General features: G+C 41.2%; 2 protein-coding genes across 2 annotated transcripts in view; one reads left to right on the top strand and one right to left on the bottom strand.

The window, feature by feature from the left end:
• The window catches only part of gstt2 (glutathione S-transferase theta 2), an 8076-nt gene extending 2174 nt beyond the window's left edge, over nucleotides 1-5902 (top strand). The window contains exons 4-5 of the mRNA XM_046841866.1: nucleotides 1903-2079; nucleotides 5570-5902. Coding sequence (XP_046697822.1) covers nucleotides 1903-2079; nucleotides 5570-5716 — 324 coding nt within the window. The 3' untranslated portion in view covers nucleotides 5717-5902. The remainder of the gene's footprint in view (nucleotides 1-1902; nucleotides 2080-5569) is intronic.
• A 198-nt stretch (nucleotides 5903-6100) lies between these two features.
• chek2 (checkpoint kinase 2) lies at nucleotides 6101-18001 on the bottom strand. The gene is made up of 15 exons (XM_046841865.1): nucleotides 17687-18001; nucleotides 17164-17432; nucleotides 15655-15779; nucleotides 15330-15462; nucleotides 14803-14893; nucleotides 14436-14532; nucleotides 14272-14325; nucleotides 14120-14184; nucleotides 10715-10814; nucleotides 10336-10422; nucleotides 9531-9694; nucleotides 8849-8964; nucleotides 7016-7101; nucleotides 6776-6901; nucleotides 6101-6238 (listed from the first exon to the last, which is right to left on the bottom strand). The coding sequence occupies exons 2-15, from the start codon at nucleotides 17417-17419 to the stop codon at nucleotides 6179-6181; spliced, it is 1560 nt and encodes a 519-aa protein (XP_046697821.1). The 5' UTR covers nucleotides 17420-17432; nucleotides 17687-18001; the 3' UTR covers nucleotides 6101-6178.
• Nucleotides 18002-18554: the final 553 nt, after the last annotated feature.

Here is an 18554-nt window from a genome sequence, read left to right as displayed (position 1 = left end):
AAGCATTTGAGAGGAATTAGCGTAGCTGCTGTTCATGATATTAACAGCACAAGTTGATAATGTGATGTGATCAGATGTTCTGGAGCACAAGGTTATTATGTGATGTGTGTACAGATCCACACACCCCTCACACCTACACACCCACACACACCCCTCACACCTACACACACCCCTCAAACCCACACACACCTACACACCCCTCAAACCCACACACCCCTTTCACCTACACACACCCCTCACACCTACACACCCACACACCCCTCACACCCACACATTCACACACACCTTACACCTACACACACCCCTCACACCTACACACCACACATTCACACACACCCTCAAACCCACACACCCCACACCTACACACCCACACACACCTCACACCCACACATTCACACACCCCTCACACCTATACATTCACACACCCCTCACACCTACACACCCTCAAACCCACACACACCTACACACCCCTCAAACCCACACACCCCTCACACCTACACACCCACACATTCACACACAGAAAATTTACGCCGAAATACCTAAATCACCGAAATAAAAAAGCGCAGCCAGCACACGGTTATCTGGATAAGAGCCACCGTGTCTGCGGTGTGGACTTATTTCAATATCTCGGAGAAAGACCCACGGATAGCGATGTGCAAAATATGCAATGCTGAAATTTCAAGAGGGGGTGTATCTGCAAAGAGTTTCTCCATGTCAGGTTTAATTTATCACCTGAAATCCAAAAATCCCGATTGCCATTCTAAATATGAGAAGAACGCGGCGCAGAAAAGTAAAGTCAATTCGAGCATGCGCACTCCGTCTGTAGAGGACGTTTTTGAAAAGGCAGGAAAGTTTTCCAGTGATGGTGCCAAGGCAAAAGACATAACACAAAAAATTACACGGGTTGATCTTTGAAACATTCCCCGTGGATCCCGAAAATAAAAATAATTATAATATAATATTATTTATTACACGGCTCTTCTTAATGCTGTAGATTAGATCGTTCCATTCACTTGAATGAGCTTCCAAACGTTCGGCGGTCAATTATTTTCCTTTAACAGACCCGCTGCTAATAATAATTGACTGCTGTCTGTCTGTCAATACTATGAATGGTAACAAAAAAATAACAATAATTTATAATAATAAATAAAAAACTTTTGTAATTGATTTATTCTTTGAATTGCAGTGCATTGATTTTAGTGAGGTTAGTACACACTCATAGCCATAAATACAATGGTTCTAATAATTGACATAATCTTTTATTTCGGTGTTTCGGTTTTGGCCTTGGGTTCCTCATTTTGGTTTTCCGTTTTCGGCCAAGAATTTTCTTTGGTGTGGCCATCTGACACAATTCAGGTTTCTCATGTGGCCCCTTGTAAAATTTAATTGCCCACCCTGATCTAGAGTGTAACGGAATGTAGATTCTAGACATTCAGTGGACCAGTTGAGCTCTGAGGGGTCAGACAGAGATCTAATTAATATCGATAACTCCAGAAGATTACTGATAAAACTCGCTGCTGTTGTTGACGTGAATGTGTTTAACACGGTAACATGGTGAGGTACTGATGCAGTGACTGAGGCAGATTTTAAAAGAGATGAGGTAATGATCTGCTACATTATTTTAATTTTAAATCCAAATGTTAATAAATTAAAAGTGTGTCTCCACTATGAGTGGGTCCTATAACATTCTGATTAATTCCAACTGAATCTGCACCACACACACACACACACACACACACGTGTAAATGGTGGGAAAGACAATAAAACCTGTCTGATTAAAAAAAACAAAAAAACACCTGCTGCAAATTCTGATTACATGCTGCTGTGTCAGCAGTTCAGGATAGTCTTTGCTTTCAGGCTTTTGTGTGTGTTTTGTGTGTGTGTGTGTGTGTGTGTGTGTAGGTGTTAATTCCGCGGTTAACAGGACAGCCAGTGGACGATGTTAAACTACAGCGTGCTCTGAGGGAACTGGACAAAACACTTGATAAATTGGAGACGATGTTCCTGAAAGAGAAGGACTTCCTGTGTGGTGATAAAGTCACACTGGCTGACCTGCTCGCTGTCTGTGAGCTCATGCAGGTCAGACTTTATATCACACAACACACACATCAACAACATTCAACCTCATAACCTCTTGTTTCTGGTGTAGATGGTGTGTGTGTGTGTGTTGATCAGGACTCAGCAGATAATAAAGTTTTACACAAATATTTACACAAACGTGTCCTTATCAGTAAGAGGTGAAGAGAACTGCACAGACCTAAATTTCTCCTTCCATCAGTTTTCACGGTACGACCTACCCAGATAAATTCCCTCATCAGATGTGTGTCGTGGCAGGGGGAGTGTATTGTATATGGTTCTAATTTGTTACTAACTTGAAGCAATCGATTAATAATTAAACTTCTACTAACCACACTAATATGTCCCATGGCCACACCCACCACAAAGTTTTTACCCAACCTAATTAGCAAATCATGTCTAATGATAGGGTGATGAATGTGAAGCTGGAAGTTGAAGGGTTATGATAAATGTCATCAGTGCTTATGCTCCACAAGTGGGTTGTGAGATGGAGGAGAAGGAAACTTGGACTCACCTGGAGTGAGTTAGATGAAGTGAGGATATTGAACCTAGGAATGAATGATTGGTGATTGGGGCAGATTTCAATGGGCATGTAGGTGAAGGGAACAGAGGTAATGAAAAGGTGATGGGTAGGTTTGGCTTTAAGGAGAGGAATTCAAATTAATTCATGTTTATATGTATTGTGCTCAAAGCAGCTTTACACAGATAATGTGGTGATAAAAATGGATAATGTGTTCTTTATAAGTGTAAGTTTGTCCCTAATGAACATGCTGGTGGCGACTGTGGTGAAGGAAAAACTCTCAGAGATGCAGAAGGAAGAAACCTTGAGAGGAACCAGACCTAAGAGGGAACCACATCCTCATCTGGGTGCCACCGAATGTCTATTTAATACAGATAAACGATGTTGAGGTGCAGTGATGGTGAGAACATCATCCAGAGGCAGACCAGGACAAATTGGGACGATCCAAGGAGGGAAGAGGAGCAGGAACAGTGGTCACTGGAACCTCAGGAGCATGTTTAACTCGACCAAGAGGGAGGGAGGGAGAGAAAGAGAAGAGGGTGACAGGAAAAGGATATGGATTATTGTGTGTCCTGATTGTTGTATGAAAGTTAATGTCACTGTGCAGTTTGGACTCTGGTAAGATTCACTGTAGCAGCAGAACTAAAAGGGAGAAGCAGAAGGTAACACGGACATGAGGATCTCTGGGATAAGAGACGACCCACCACACCACCATCAACAAACCTGAGTGAACGTGTGAGAGTGAGGAGACGACAGCATCCAAATATCCCAGTTCACCAAACACTCCATATCCATGATCCCTCCAGTTCTGCTCCTTTACCTCACAAACACCTACTGACTAAAGATTCCACTAAATAAATATGTGTTCAGCCTTGACTTGAACACTGAGACTGTGTCTGAGTCCCGAACACTGATTGGAAGGTTGTTCCATAACTGTGGGGTTTATAAGAGAAACATCTGCTCCCTGCTGGAGTCTTCATTATTTGAGGTACCAACAAATAAAACAATAGCCTGCACCTTTTGATCTAAGTAGGCGTGGAGGATCATCCTGGTACAGAAGTTCACTCAGATACTGCGGCGTGAGAGCGTTAAGTGCTTTAAACGTCAGTAGTAGTATTTTATAATCAGTGTGAGATGGAATTGGGAGCAGTGTAGATGATTAAAAAGGGCTGATGTGCTCATATTTTCTAGATCTAGTGAGGACTCTTGCTGCTGCATTCTGAACTAACTGAAGCTTATTTCTGCACTTACTCCAACACCCAGAAAGTAAAGCGTTACAGTAGTCTAATCTAGATGTTACAAAAGTGTTTCTGCATCCTGTAACGATCATATTTATCAGTTTAGCAATATTTCTAAGATGAAAGAAGGCGATCCTGGTAATATTATTCACGTGAGACTCAAAGGAAAGACTCGGGTCAATAATCACACCAAGGTCTTTGACTGCTGTACACACTGAGACAGAAACACCATCCAGAGATGCTACAGAATCAGAAAGTTTTCTTCTAGCTGCATGTGATCCTAGTAAAAGTACTTCTGTCTTATCTGAGTTGAGCAGAAGAAAGTTATCAAGCATCCACTGTCTAATGTTCTTTACACACTCAACATTGTTAAGATGATCTCTCTCATCTGGCTTTGCTGAAATATACAGCTGTGTATCAGCATAGCAATGGAAGCAAATACCATGTTTATGTACAATTTCACTCAGAAGCAGCAGATAGAAAGAGAAAAGCAGTGGGCCTAAAACAGATCCTTGCAGAACACCAAACTTTACCTCAAAGAGGCTGACAGGGTGGTCAGATTTCTCAATTAGGGGGTTGATAACTGCAGTTTAAAGGATTTAGGTACATCACCAGTGCAAATAGAAGAGTTTATTAATTTTAAAACAGGTTTAATTTCCTCTGGAATGATCTGTTTGAAGAAACTTGTAGGTGAGGGATCGAGAATGCAGGTTGATGATTTTGGAATGATTTTGCAATGGAATTGTTCTCTTGATTAGGAGTAAAACTTTGTAATTGATTGTTATAATTACACTGCTGTCTACAGGGTTATTTATAAAATAGTTTGGATTTATTTTAATTGTCTGGATTTTTCTGAAGTTTTCAACTTTATTATTAAAGAAGTTCATGAAATCATTACTATTGATGGTGTGCATGTGAGTACAGTGCTGCAGTACAGAATAAAAATCTAGGATTCTGCTTCTTATTTTCCATGAGTGTGGTGATGGAAGTCATGCTGGTAGTTGGTTGGAAAGTGGTAGAGGAGAGGAGGGTATGGAGACGGATGATCTGCTGTGGCAACCCCTAATGGGAGAAGCTGAAAGTAGAACAAGCACAGCGTTCTGTGAGGTGTACATTGAAACATGGGCACGCAGACACCATCTGCAGAAGAGTGGGAAAACCTGCGTCTTGAGGCGCAATGAATATAGCGCATGGGTCATAAAATTTCAACAACACGGCATAATTCATAGGTATCACTCGCTAAGTTATAACTCCTGTTTAAAGTCATGAGTTGACAAGTGGTGCACCTTAGAGCCATTATAGGAAAATCCAAACCATCAGCAAACTTAGAGATATAGGTCTTGTTCCAGGCCACTGAAAGTGATTCCAACTGTTGCACAAGCCTTAGTGCCGGTCCCAAGCCCAGATAAATGGGGAGGGTTGCGTTTGGAAGGGCATCCAGCGTTAAAAACAAAAAAAAACAAACAAACAAAAAAAAACACGTGCCAAATCAAACATGCGGATGATCCGCTGTGGCGACCCCTAATGGGAGAAGCCAAAAGTTTAATTCCACATTTTCACTGTCCCAGTACCCTCAAAACCCACTAGTTATATTCTAAATTGAAACGGGAGAGTGCAGCAGCAGCCAAAACACGCCAGTGTTCCCTTCCCAACCTAGAAGATTAGCATTAGCAAAGACTGACTGAGTTCAGGTTTGCAGTATTATTAATTATACATTGTGTGTGTGTGTGTGTAGCCCTTGGGTGGAGGCAGAGATGTGCTGAAGAATCATCCGAGGCTGAAGGAGTGGAAGAGTCGAGTTCAGGCTGTGCTTGGTGACTCGTTTGACCTCGCCCATAAAATCCTGTACACACTGAAAGATAAACACAACAGTAAACTGTAACACACACAGGAACTGGCTCTCACTATGTGGCAATTGATTAGTTGGATGTAATTAAAGTGTCAGGAAACCTTTAATGTGTGAAAAGTGAAGCTTCTGTTTATATTCATTATAAACTCACACTTACCTTAAGAAAATTTCCCTGTATTGAGTAATTCTTTAAATAAAATCCACAATCCTGCTGTTTTATTACTATTGTTATTTATCTTTTGTGACTGAAACACAACACTTTGTGCTTTATGGGTTGCAGTATAAGTGATAGACATCCAGGGGTCAGAGGTCAATTGTACACACCACTGTGAAAATGTCTGATTTATATCTCTGCTACATCAGACAAGACATTTACATACGGGTGGTCAGAAAACAGTCAACAACAGTCAACAACAATCACATTTAAAAGCCATTTATTGAAGAAGAAAGAAAAAAAGTGTATTAATTTACACACAGGATGAAATGTGTCGAGGGTCAAGGTCGCCTTTTAGATGCTGATGTTTCCCCTTCCTCCTCAGCTTTACGTTTCGATCTCTACAACACACACACACACACACACACACACACACACACACACACACACACACACACCGTTTATGGCAGTACAGTGATTAGCTGATGGGAGACTTTTAGAATTTTGAGTTTTTATAAGAGCAGAGTAACTAACATAACACCATTACAGAGTAAACACATTGCAGGATTAATAAACTCCAGTTGTAATCAGAATTTTCTATTTATTGCACTTCATTGGATCCTCTCATTAATCTCATTATTAACCTGAACAGGTGTGAGTTAAGGGCCTTGCTGAAGGGCCCAGCTGAGACATTAAATCATGACCTATTTGATAGGTCAACATTTTAAACCCTGACCTTCCCCAAACCCAGATCATCAGATTATCAGACTAATCCTGATGTAGTCTGGATTATCAGACCGCTTAATCAGTGACCACTACTGAGAAACTGCAGACACTTATTGCTTTACCTGCAGGACAAATACATGGCTTTAAAAGAGCACTGACACACAACCGTGTGTGTGTGTGTGTGTGTGTGTGTGTGTGTGTGCGTGTCTTACTCTCTGTGGTTCTTCAGTTCGTGATAATCGCTGTTGTGATCCTGTATGTGATGGTACGGTGCGTCTCAGTTCATTGTGTTCTGTTGGGCACATCAGACTAAACGCCATCTGCTTCATCTCCTCATCCTAATCTCTCACACACACACACACACACACACATCTGAGAAGTGTGATGGAATTGGACAGAAACACCTCACACACTTTTAAACTCATACACTCGTACACTCTCTCTCCCCTTACATTAAGCCATGGATGATCCAGTGCCTCTGAAATACTTAAGCGTTTGTTCGGATCCACAACCAGCAGTTTCTTCACCAGATCTTTAGCTAAAATAGAGCAAAAAATTATTACAATACAGTACAATAAAAAGCAAAAGAAGAAAATATTAAAATTATACACAAACTATTAGAATGAGCAAATATATGATTAAATGACATTGAGCTCAGTAGTCATTATATACAGTGTGTTCAAAAAGTATTTACCGTATTTTTCCGGACTATAAGCCGCTACTTTTTTTCCCACGTTTTGAACGCCGCAATTTAAACAACGAAGCGGCTAATTTATGGATTTTTTTCGAGTTTTTCCCGGTTTCACAAACTTCAAGCCAAAAAACTGAGCGACATAACATTAGACCAATGAAATTTCCGAACGGAAACGAAAAAAAACGCACCTTACCTGTGTTCTGAGCTGCACGGCATCGGGAGAAAAACTTCCACCAGTGTTGATTTTTAAACGCACGACGATGACAAAAGATAAACTCCCCAGAGAAATACAGTGGTACCTTGACCTACGAGTTTAATTTGTTCCGTGGACGAGCTTGTATCTCAATTTGCTCGCACAGCAAATCAGTTTTCCATATTAGAAATACTTAAAATGACCCCGTTTTTATGTTTCATGTTATTAAATTGGAAAATACATTTCTAAATAACAAATCTTGTATAAAAACATAATAATAAGAGTAGGTAAAGATATAATAAGGTTTTATTCAGTGTCTTTTCCTTGGAGATGAGACGACTTGAGCTAACGCAAACACAGGTGGGGTTTTCACTTTTTTCTTCTTTGCTTATCTTAATTTTCGTCACAATCGTTGCTTACTGGCTTCGCTTCGCCATCTAGCAGCGGCATCTCGAGCTCGTACCTCAATTTTTTGTTCGCATAACAAAGCAAAAAAAAAAAAAGACCAAGTGACCGTTCGTACCTCGGAAAACTCGTACATTAATGCACTCGTAGGTCAAAGTACCACTGCAGTTGTGAAAGGAATGAGGAAGACAATGACTTTCTTGGTCGGCTACTGTTTAGATACAAGCCGTTGTAGCGCGTTGAGTCTGGGTGAAGGGAGAGCTCGGTAAAACTCCAGTTACAAATGAAATCATATAAGCACAGACAGGTTTCCAAAGCTCGTGCTTTTTTATTTTTCTTGGCAACAGCGTTATGGGTTAGTCAAAGAAACTTAGAAATAAACATCAGAAAATAATAAGGACATAATCCTCGGTCTCACACGCACACGCAGTAATACCGGAAGAATGCAGTGACGTGCTGTTCCAAAAAATGCTGCTCTGCTCTTAAAGGAGCCACAACATATTTCACCCGTTACACCATGTAACAGACACTCTTTCGGTGAAGCCTGTGTAAAGTTCATTAGTTTCAGTGTAGACATATGACAGACTTATACACAGGTGCGGCTTATTTATGTTAAAAATAAAAATATTTATAAAATTCAGTGGGCTTATATAAGGGTGCGCTTTATAGTCCGGAAATTAAAGTACACCACTTTTTAGATGTGTTTATAGATTTCATTTAAAATAAGTTTTTTTTTTATTTTTTTTTTAACCTTGATTTTCATCAAAAATAATGACAAACACATTTTTACAATCAAATCAACTGAAATCTGTCTTTTCTCCAAACCCAGGAACCAATGATCACACCTTCACGCGTCTGGGTCTCAGGTCAACCCTCAAAACAACACTGAGTGCAGTGTGGTAGCATGTTTTAAAGTGTGGCAACGGGTTATATTTGTGTGTGTGTGTGTGTTCTAAATTGTGCATTAGTGAGTTTAGCCGTTTGTTAGGGTACCTTGGGCAGAGACAGACTCCCACTGTGAGCGGATAAAGCAGTAATGACCGCTGATGATCTGATCTCGTACCGACATAGAACCGGACTCACTGTTAAAAGGGGGGTAACCTCCGAGACTGGGGGAGGGAGGGGGAGGGGAGAGAGAGAGAGAGAGAGAGAGAGAGGTTATTGTTATTGATTTTGTGAATTTTTTGCCATGACCAACATGTTTTCACACACACACACACGCTGGTCATCTGGCCCACACACACACACGCTGTTAATCTAGTATACACACACACACACACACACACACACACACACACACACGTGCTGTTCATCATGGTACAAACACAACGTGTGTGTGTGTGTGTGTGTGTGTGTGTGTGTACCAGATGAACAGCACGTGTGTGTGTGTGTGTGTGTACCAGATGAACAGCACACGTGTGTGTGTGTGTACCAGATGAACAGCGTGTGTGTGACAGATGAATAGCACGTGTGTGTGCGTGTGTACCAGATGAACAGCAAGTGTGTGTGTACCAGATGAACAGCACGTGTGTGTGTGTGTGTGTGTGTGTGTGTGTGTGTACCAGATGAACAGCACATTGTGTGTGTACCAGATGAACAATACATTGTGTGTGTGTGTGTGTGTACCAGATGAATAGTACATTGTGTGTGTGTGTGTGTGTGTGTGTGTGTATACCAGATGAACAGCAGTACTCCGAGACTCCAGTAGTCCACAGCCTGTGTGTATCCACCTGTAGCATCAGCAGTGAAGACTTCAGGGGCAAGAAATGTAGGAGTTCCACACAGAGTCTTCATCAGACTCGACTCCTCCAGAATCTTTGACTGGTTAAAGTCTGTAATCTAAAAACACACACACACACACACACACCCACACACACACACACACACACCCACACACACACACGATATTCAGGAGGCAGTTGTGTATACTGACAGTCTCTGTTCAGAAGAGATTTTCAGTTGAATATTTTAAAAATTTTCACTAAAAACCTTGGTGTTCTTGTGAATGTACATCATTATTCTAACATTTAGAAAATTTAGATTAAAATGCTTTAACTGCAATAGAACATTGTTACATCAAACACTAAACATCCAAAAGTATGTGCATCCCTAAACATTTCATACTCATATGTACTTCTTCCCCAGACTCTCATCACAAACACAGAAGCACACAGGTGTGAATAACGTCTCCCTTCACTGGAACTCAGATTCCAAACACTGTTTAAGCATGACCATGCTCTTGTACATAAGCTCCACCAGCCCCATGAACACTTGGTTGTTGGTGTGAAAGTTGGAGTGGAGGAACTTGAGTATGCTGCACAGAACCCTGACCTCCTCAATCCCACTGTACACTTTTTCAATAAACTGGAGACTCCTTAACCCACATCCCAACATCAGTCAGGGGGCACATACTTTTGAATATATACTGCATCATCACATTAGTTCCTGAAACTGTATGCAGAGTGCGGTGTTGAGCAGACCTTAATGAGACACTCATCATCGTGGGAGGCAAGAAGTACATTCTCTGGTTTAAGGTCACGGTGGATGATGCCATTCTCATGGAGATACTGATTTCTCTCACACACACACACACACACACACACACACACACACACACACACACACAAAAATAAAAAAAATAAAAAGGAAAATAAAAATACTGATAAACATATGCATTAAGACCGAGAAGCAGGATGATTTGTGATGAGGGGTGGACTCACCATCATAACCTCAGACACTCATTATAGGAGGTACACTAGGAACGAGACTTACACACACACACACACACACACACACACACACACACACACACACACACACACACACACAAACACGTTTGGGATGCAACTCCAGTCTCACCTGCACAGCCTTCAGCATCTGGAAAAAGTAAAGCTTCGCAATTCTCTCCTTTAACCGCTTCTGAGCCTTAATCCTGCTGAAGAGTTCACCACCCTCAACACTGACACACACACACACACACAGACACACAGCCTTATTTATCAGTCTTGTAATAGTTGTGTAATGACTGATTTAATCTTTAATTTACATTCAAGCAGTGTAGATGGATAAATCACTTTATTCATCCCATTTAGAATTTCACCTGCTACAGCTGCACAGAAAGTCATACTATACCATACTACTATACTATATAATACTATACCATACCACACTACTATACTATATAATACTACACTATACCGTACTACACTACTATACTATATTATATAATACCATACCGTACCAACTACTATACCGTACTACACTACTATACTACACTATACTGTAACACACTACTATAATATAATATATAATACTATACCACACTACACTACTATATAATACTATACTACACTGCACTAAACTACTATACTATACTATGTACCACACTACTATACAATACTATAACTACACCGTACTATACCACTATACTATATAATACTATACCACACTACACTACTATACCAGACCACACTACTATACTATACAATACTATACCGTGCTACACCACTATACTATATAATACTATATCATACTACCATACTACACTATATAATACTACACTACCACCGTACAACACTACTATACAATACTATACTATACTGTACTTTAGATCACTAGGTCTGGGACTCTGAGCACCATCCAGAACATTTATTAAAACCAGACACTTTTTACCAAGTTTTAAATAATGAATAATAAAATAAAGAAAACAACAACCCAGCTATTAGGGTTGCACAAGCCAGGTCACTCTTAGTGCCGGTCCCAAGCACCGGATAAATGAGGAGGGTTGTGTTAGGATCGGTCGAGGCCCGGGTTACCAGTGACCACCACAGGTATCGTTAGCCAACAGAATACTGCGGAAATTGGGCTACTGTTGGCCGAAGGAGGAGAAGGAGAGGAGAAAGATATCTTTAGAGACAGCAGGGAATGAAGAAGTGGAGGAGAGTGGAGGTTCGGTTGGTACTTTAAATATTGGTACTATGACTGGTAAAGGGAGAGACGGAGCTGATATGATGGAGAAGAGAAAGGTGGATATGTTGTGTGTTCAGGAGACCAAGTGGAAAGGGAGTAAGACCAGGAACATTGGGGGTGTTTAAACTGTTCTATCATGGTGTGGATGGAAAGAGAAATGGTTTAGGGGGTGATTGCTAAAAGGATGGAAATGGCAGTGGTGAACACTTATTTTAAGAAGAAGGAGGATCATAGGGTGACGTATAAGAGTGGTGGAAGGTGCACACAGGTGGGCTATGTTCTATGTAGGAGATGCAACCTGAAGGAGATAGGAGACTGTAAGGTGTTGGCAGGGGACCGTGTAGCTAGGCAGCATCGGATGTTGGTCTGTAGGATGGTTTTGGAGGTGAAGAAGAAGAGGAGGAGAGTGAGGACTAAAAGAAGAATAAGATGGTGGAAACTGAAGAAGGAAGAGTGTAGTGTGAGGTTCAGGGAAGAGGTCAGACAGGGGCTCGGTGGTGGTGAAGAGGTGCTGGATGATTGTGGAACTACTGCAGAAGTGATAAGGGAGACAGATAGAAAGGTACTTGGTGTCACATCTGGAAAAAGAAAGGAAGACAAAGAGACGTGGTGGTGGAATGAGAAAGTGCAGGGGAGCAGAAGGAGAAAGAGGTTGGAGAAACAGATTTGGGATCGACAGAGTGATGAAAAAGTAAGCAGGAGTACAAGGAGATGCAGCAGCAGGTGAAGAGGGATGTAATGAAAGCCAAGGCATATGTGCTGTAGGAGAAGTTGGACACTAAGGAAGGAGAAAAGGAGCAATTGTCCAGGTGGAGGAACCAAGCTGGGAAGGATGTACTGCAAGTTAGAGCAATAGTAGACGGAGATGGAAATGTGTTGACTAGTGAGAAGAGTGTGTTGAGAAGGTGGAGGGAGTATTTTGAGCAGCTGATGAACGAGGAAAATGAGAGAGAGAAGGTTGGATGGTGAAGCAGGAAGTGAATAGGATTAGTAAGGAGGAAGTAAGAGCATAAGAGATTAAGAGGATGAAGAGTGGAAAGTTGGTTGGACCAGATGACATACCAGTAGGTCAGACAGGAGTCTCCCTGGACTATGATGTTTGCAGATGATATTGTTATTTGAGATGAGAGTAGGGAGCAGATGGAGAGGAGCCTGGAGGGGTGGAGGTACGCGCTGGAGAAAAGGGGAATGAAAGTAGGAGTCAGTAGGAATCAGTAGGAGTAAGACAGAGTACATGTGTGTGAATGAGAGGAAGGACAGTGGAGGGGTGCCGTTGCAGGGAGAAGAGGTGGAGAAGGTGGAGGAGTTCAGGTACCTGGGGTCAACAGTGTAAAGTAATGGAGAGTGTGTTAAAGAAGTGAAGAAAAGAGTGCAGGCAGGGTGGAGTGGCTGGAGAAGAGTGATAGCAGGAGTGATTTGTGATAGAAGGGTATCTGTGAGAGTGAAAGGGAAAGTTTATATGACTGTGGTGAGACCTGAGATGTTGTATGGTTTAGAGACAGTGGCATTGAGTAAAAGACAGGAGGTGGAGCTGGAGGTAGCAGAGCTGAAGATGTTGAGATGTTCAATGGGAGAGACGATGATGGACAGGATTAGAAATCAGTTTATTAGAGGGACAGCGCATGTAGGACGTTTTGGAGACAAGGTGAGGGAGGTGAGATTGAGATGGTTTGGACATGTGCAATGGAGGGACATGGGGTATATCAGTAGGCGAATGCTGAGTATGGAGACACCAGGAAGGATGAAAAGAGGAAGATCAAGAAGGAGGTTTATGGATGTGATGAGAGAAGACATGCAGGTAGTTGGTTTAAAAGAGGCAAATGTAGAGGACATGGGGGTATGGAGATAAATGATCCGCTGTGGCGACCCCTAATGGGAGAAGCTGAATGAAAAAGAAGAAAATAAGGAAAACATGAAGACATTCTATCATGCCTCAGCTTTAATCATGTATTTGGTGTTTCCAGCACTTTGCGGGCAATTGCCATTCATCAATATTTACACACAGGTACAAAGAACGTGTTTACGATACCTTAATCCACACAGAAATATTCAGTTTGCTGTTGGTTTGGCTCACACAAATAGTTACACACATTTGTACTAAAAGATTGCAAATTAAATCCAATTAATACGAGTAAGAACATATTTAATGATGTGAGTGACAGCGGGGGCGACAGTACATGTACATGCTTAATATTGGATTTTGTTTTGGGTGCCTAGCAACAGTTGCTAACTAGTCATTGAAGAGCCACAAAAAAAAGAGGCGGATCTTAAAGGTGATTAAACACAAATACTCACTACTCCAAGATGATGTAGTAGGAATCCTGTGTCTGGTAGAAATCTTCGGTTCGGATTAAACACGGCTTTATAGAAAAACAAAACAAAACAATTCAAATATAAATCAGTGTTTATGACATCACTGCACTGGATTGTTATTATAAAACACTCACATGATCAATTTTCTTCAGGATCTCGATCTCTCGCTCTGCATTACGCATTGCTGTCTGCAGAGGAAATTACATAAAACATCTCTAGAAAGCAGATTGATCCAACAATAAAAATAAATCTGTATAATAATGAGGTCATGATTCTTGCATGAGTTCTAGCTGCTTACGCCAACAGAGGGGAAATCGTTCTTGTTGATGGTTTTTAACGCCACTTTTTTACACGTCTCTCTCTCAATAGCAAGTTTTACTTCCCCACACACACCACTGTGAACACACACACACACACACACACACACACACACACACACACACACACACACACACACACACACAGTAACTAACTAGTTTGTTAGAATTATTCTTAAAATAAACCCAGATTTTTTTTAACACAATGTGAGTTTAATTTAAATCTTTTTACCCTTAAACACAAACACCTTATTGCTCACCTCCAACCCACTCACTCCTAACTTCGAACCGTGTTCAGCACTTACTGCTCACCGTAAACCTTTACCTTACATGTCTGTGTGTACTTACGAGCCAATCTTGCGTGTAACGTGGTACTTTTCTCTGAATTCTTTAGGAAAGTTTGGCTGTTCGTCTTCAGTCATGTCAACAAACATAAACACTGAGGGACACACAGATACATAAATATTTGGATATTGTCAAAGTTTTGAATTATTACAGTATATTGGTATATACTTTCTGCATTTTATTTTTTGTAATAATGTATGTAATACACCACAGTCCTCTTGTGCCCTTACTATTGCTGACTGATGACAGAAAGGGTGGTGGTCCATAGGATGTTGCTTCAGAACTTCTAGCTTTTCATTTAGATGTTTTTGGTGAAATCACCTAAAAAGATCTGACCTTAATGCTGTTAAGATCTCCCACTGGTTTCCATCTTGTGGTAAACCCTCTCTATTTACTCTGGTAAATACTTTTAATTTATATCATTAATTTATTTATTTACATTTTCCTCCAAAAAGTGGTGGTAGAAATAACTAACATTTACATATTATGGTGTATATTGTGTGTGTGTGTGTGTATTTGAATTTTATTACCTTTGTGTTTTGGGTCTGCAAGTGACACAACAGAGTTATTACTTAATGGACATCGTTTTCCTTTTCCAACTTCAGTGTCATCAACCCATGTACCATTTCCACTCAGGTCCTCTAAATAAACTACACTCTCATCCTGTGCACACACACACACACACACACACACACACACACACACACACCATATGGATATATACTCTGTTAGAGACTTTTTTCTAGTGACTACAATAAGATGCGACTTCAGTAAACACAGTGGCTTCCTTCACTAGGACTGACCCAGAGAGGTAACACACTTTAACACAGATGCCACACCGCCTTCATTACTCACCCTGAAGATCTTGAAGTGTCTCTTGCTGTAGGTTCTGTAGCGTGGTGATGACAGAACAATTGGGTCGTTAAAACAATAATCATTGCGACTATCCCGCCCAAAGTAGTACTGACTCTCCACACAGTCTATGAATTTATACAACACACACACACACACACACACAAATTAATTTACTTATTATACTGTCCATTATATTAAACCCAAAAGCATAAAAGATCACACATCAACAAAAAAAAAAGGAAAAAGTATTTCACTTTTATCAGAATATCTGATAAAGCACAATGGAGGTTCTGTCGTAGATTAGCTTGCATGGCTGCTTCAGAAAAGAAATCATCAATCTTATTGATAGAATTAACAATGAAGCAGTAAATTGAGTTTAGATGTCTACAGAACAATTGTCTAATAATTTACACAAGAATGAGTCTAATCTAATCAGGAGGAACTTTATCATGCAGGAAGACTACTTCAACTTATTCTTCTTTCGGCTTCTCCCATTAGGGGGCACCACAGCGGATCATCCGTCTCCATACCCCCCTGTCCTCTACATCTGCCTTTTTCACACCAACTACCTGCATACCTGCATGTCTTCCTTCACCACATCCCTAAACCCCCTCCTTGGTCTTCTTTTTTTTGTCCCTCCTGGTGGAACTCCTCCACCTCTTCTCCCTGCAACCGCACCCCTCCACTGCCCTCCCTCTCATTCACACACACGTACTCTGTTTTACTCCTACTGACTATCATTCCCCTTCTCTCCAGCATGTACCTCTACCTCTCCACCTGCTCCCTACTCTCACCACACATCACAATATCATCCACAAACATCATAGTACACAGAGACTCCAGTCTGACCTCGTCCTTCAACCTGTCCATCACCACTGCAAACAGAAAAGGGCTCAGAGCTGATCCTTGATGCAGTTCCACCTCCACCTTGAACCAGTCTGTCGTTCCTACTGCACACTTCACTGCTGTCACACTGTCCTCATACATGACCTGCACCACCCTCACATACTTCCTCATACAATACCACAACTCCTCTCTCCTCCCTGTCGTACGCTTTCTCTTAATCCACCATCACACAATGCAACTCCTTCTGGCCTCTCTATATTTCTCCATCAACATTCTCAAAAGCAAATAATGCGTCTCTGGTGCTCTTCCTCGGCATGAAACCATAATTTTGCTCACAGATGGTCACCTCTTCTCTCAGCCTGGCTTCCATCATTCTTTCACATAACATGCAGCAAGACAATGACCCAACCCCCCTCACAAAAAAGGACTTCATCAGGGTAAAAGTAGAAAGTTTAAAAATGGACAAGTGTAAAAGTAAATATCAGAATAATAAAGTTGAAATAATATAACCCTGATACATTGTCTAAAGACATTCACCTCAAACACAAATGTATTCAGTTTACTGACCTTCTAGTACATTTGAAAGGAACTATCTGTGTGTGTGTGTGTGTGTGTGTGTGTGTGTGTGTGTGTGTGTGTGTGTGTGTGTGCAGTGACGCTTACTGAGCACATTAAATCCTCTGATTAATGGAACTATTCGGCCCCAGTATTTGGGCTCAGGTTCTTCAGGCTCCTCAGGTATAGATGATAATTCAGTGATGGGGACAGTGTCCACTGAGCTCAACGTCCCTGAACCAGAAGAGGACTGGCTGGATGAAGCTGGACCAGACGATGAACTGGAACTAGGCTGAGACTGAGTCTGGGACTGAGAGTGTGTCTGAGAGTGTGTCTGTTTGCTTCTTCCTGGTTCTTCAGACATGTTAACACTTGTCCTGTAACATGAACACAACATAACCCATACTAGAAAAAACACTAACATGAGAATATTATAAGTTAATTCTAGCATTTACTTTAAAATGTCCTTCATATTGCTGGTTATGTAAAATGCAGACAGAAGAATGGTGATGAGGGAACTGAGGAGTGATGAGAGGACAGAAGCTCTGTATTTGATAATGATGATGATCTCAGATGATTTTGGAAGAGGGAAAGAGAAAAAGTAAAGGGGAATCAAAATAGTGACACTTACTGGTGTGATCCGTGTTTTAGAGGCGCGGCGTAACAGAAAACAAACCGGAAGTTACTCTGGAATAAACCCGGTGTAACTTCAGTTTACTACTGCGCGAGAGGGAAACGCACGCGACACCCGGGAGTAAACTCAACACGTAGCACGTGCACACGTATTCCGGTTCTCACGCGTTCTCTCATATGAACATGCACACGTTTTCTGGTTCTCACGCGGTCTCTCAGATGAACGTGCACACGTATTCCGGTTCTCACGCGCGGTTTCTTTGATGCGCGTGCACTCCACCGTACACCGCAGATTCACAAGGAGCCCCGACGCGCGCTACAGCATCTGCAAATGGATGAAATTTGCCGGGAAGCACGAGCATGGTCACGAAATGTCCTGCAGCCAATCAGAAGGCGATAACCAGAATGCTGGGAAATGTAGTTATATTCATTGTAGTTCTAATCTTTGGCCTTCAGCGATGTGTTGTAGGTGAAAGCTCGAGTTCCAGCTCTTGAACTTTTTCCTGCTGGTTTTAATCCTTAATTCTTAAAGGCAGTTCATCCTGAGACTGAAGCAGGTTTATTCACACTAAAATAACAGCTTGAACTTCAGGTAGGTGAAGCACTTCATGCTAAAGCTTCACTTCTTCACTTGAGTGTAACGCCGTTTTATCTTCATGTTGTTTATTTCAATTCATTTACATTTATTTTAATCTCCTGTAATGTAAACATCCCTGCAACTAAATATGTTTTTTTCTGGAAACGACCACAAATCTCTCAGTTTTTCAGTCATTATTCTGTACTTATTATCCCTGAACCAGTAACAAAACGCCAAAATATCCACAAATATGATTAAATCTAGATATTTATAATAAATACGAGTGATG

Source organism: Silurus meridionalis, chromosome 27, assembly GCF_014805685.1.
Source record: "Silurus meridionalis isolate SWU-2019-XX chromosome 27, ASM1480568v1, whole genome shotgun sequence".
Lineage (NCBI taxonomy): Eukaryota > Metazoa > Chordata > Actinopteri > Siluriformes > Siluridae > Silurus > Silurus meridionalis.
Note: the sequence above shows the minus strand (reverse complement) of the source record. Positions and strands in the feature narration are given on the sequence as shown.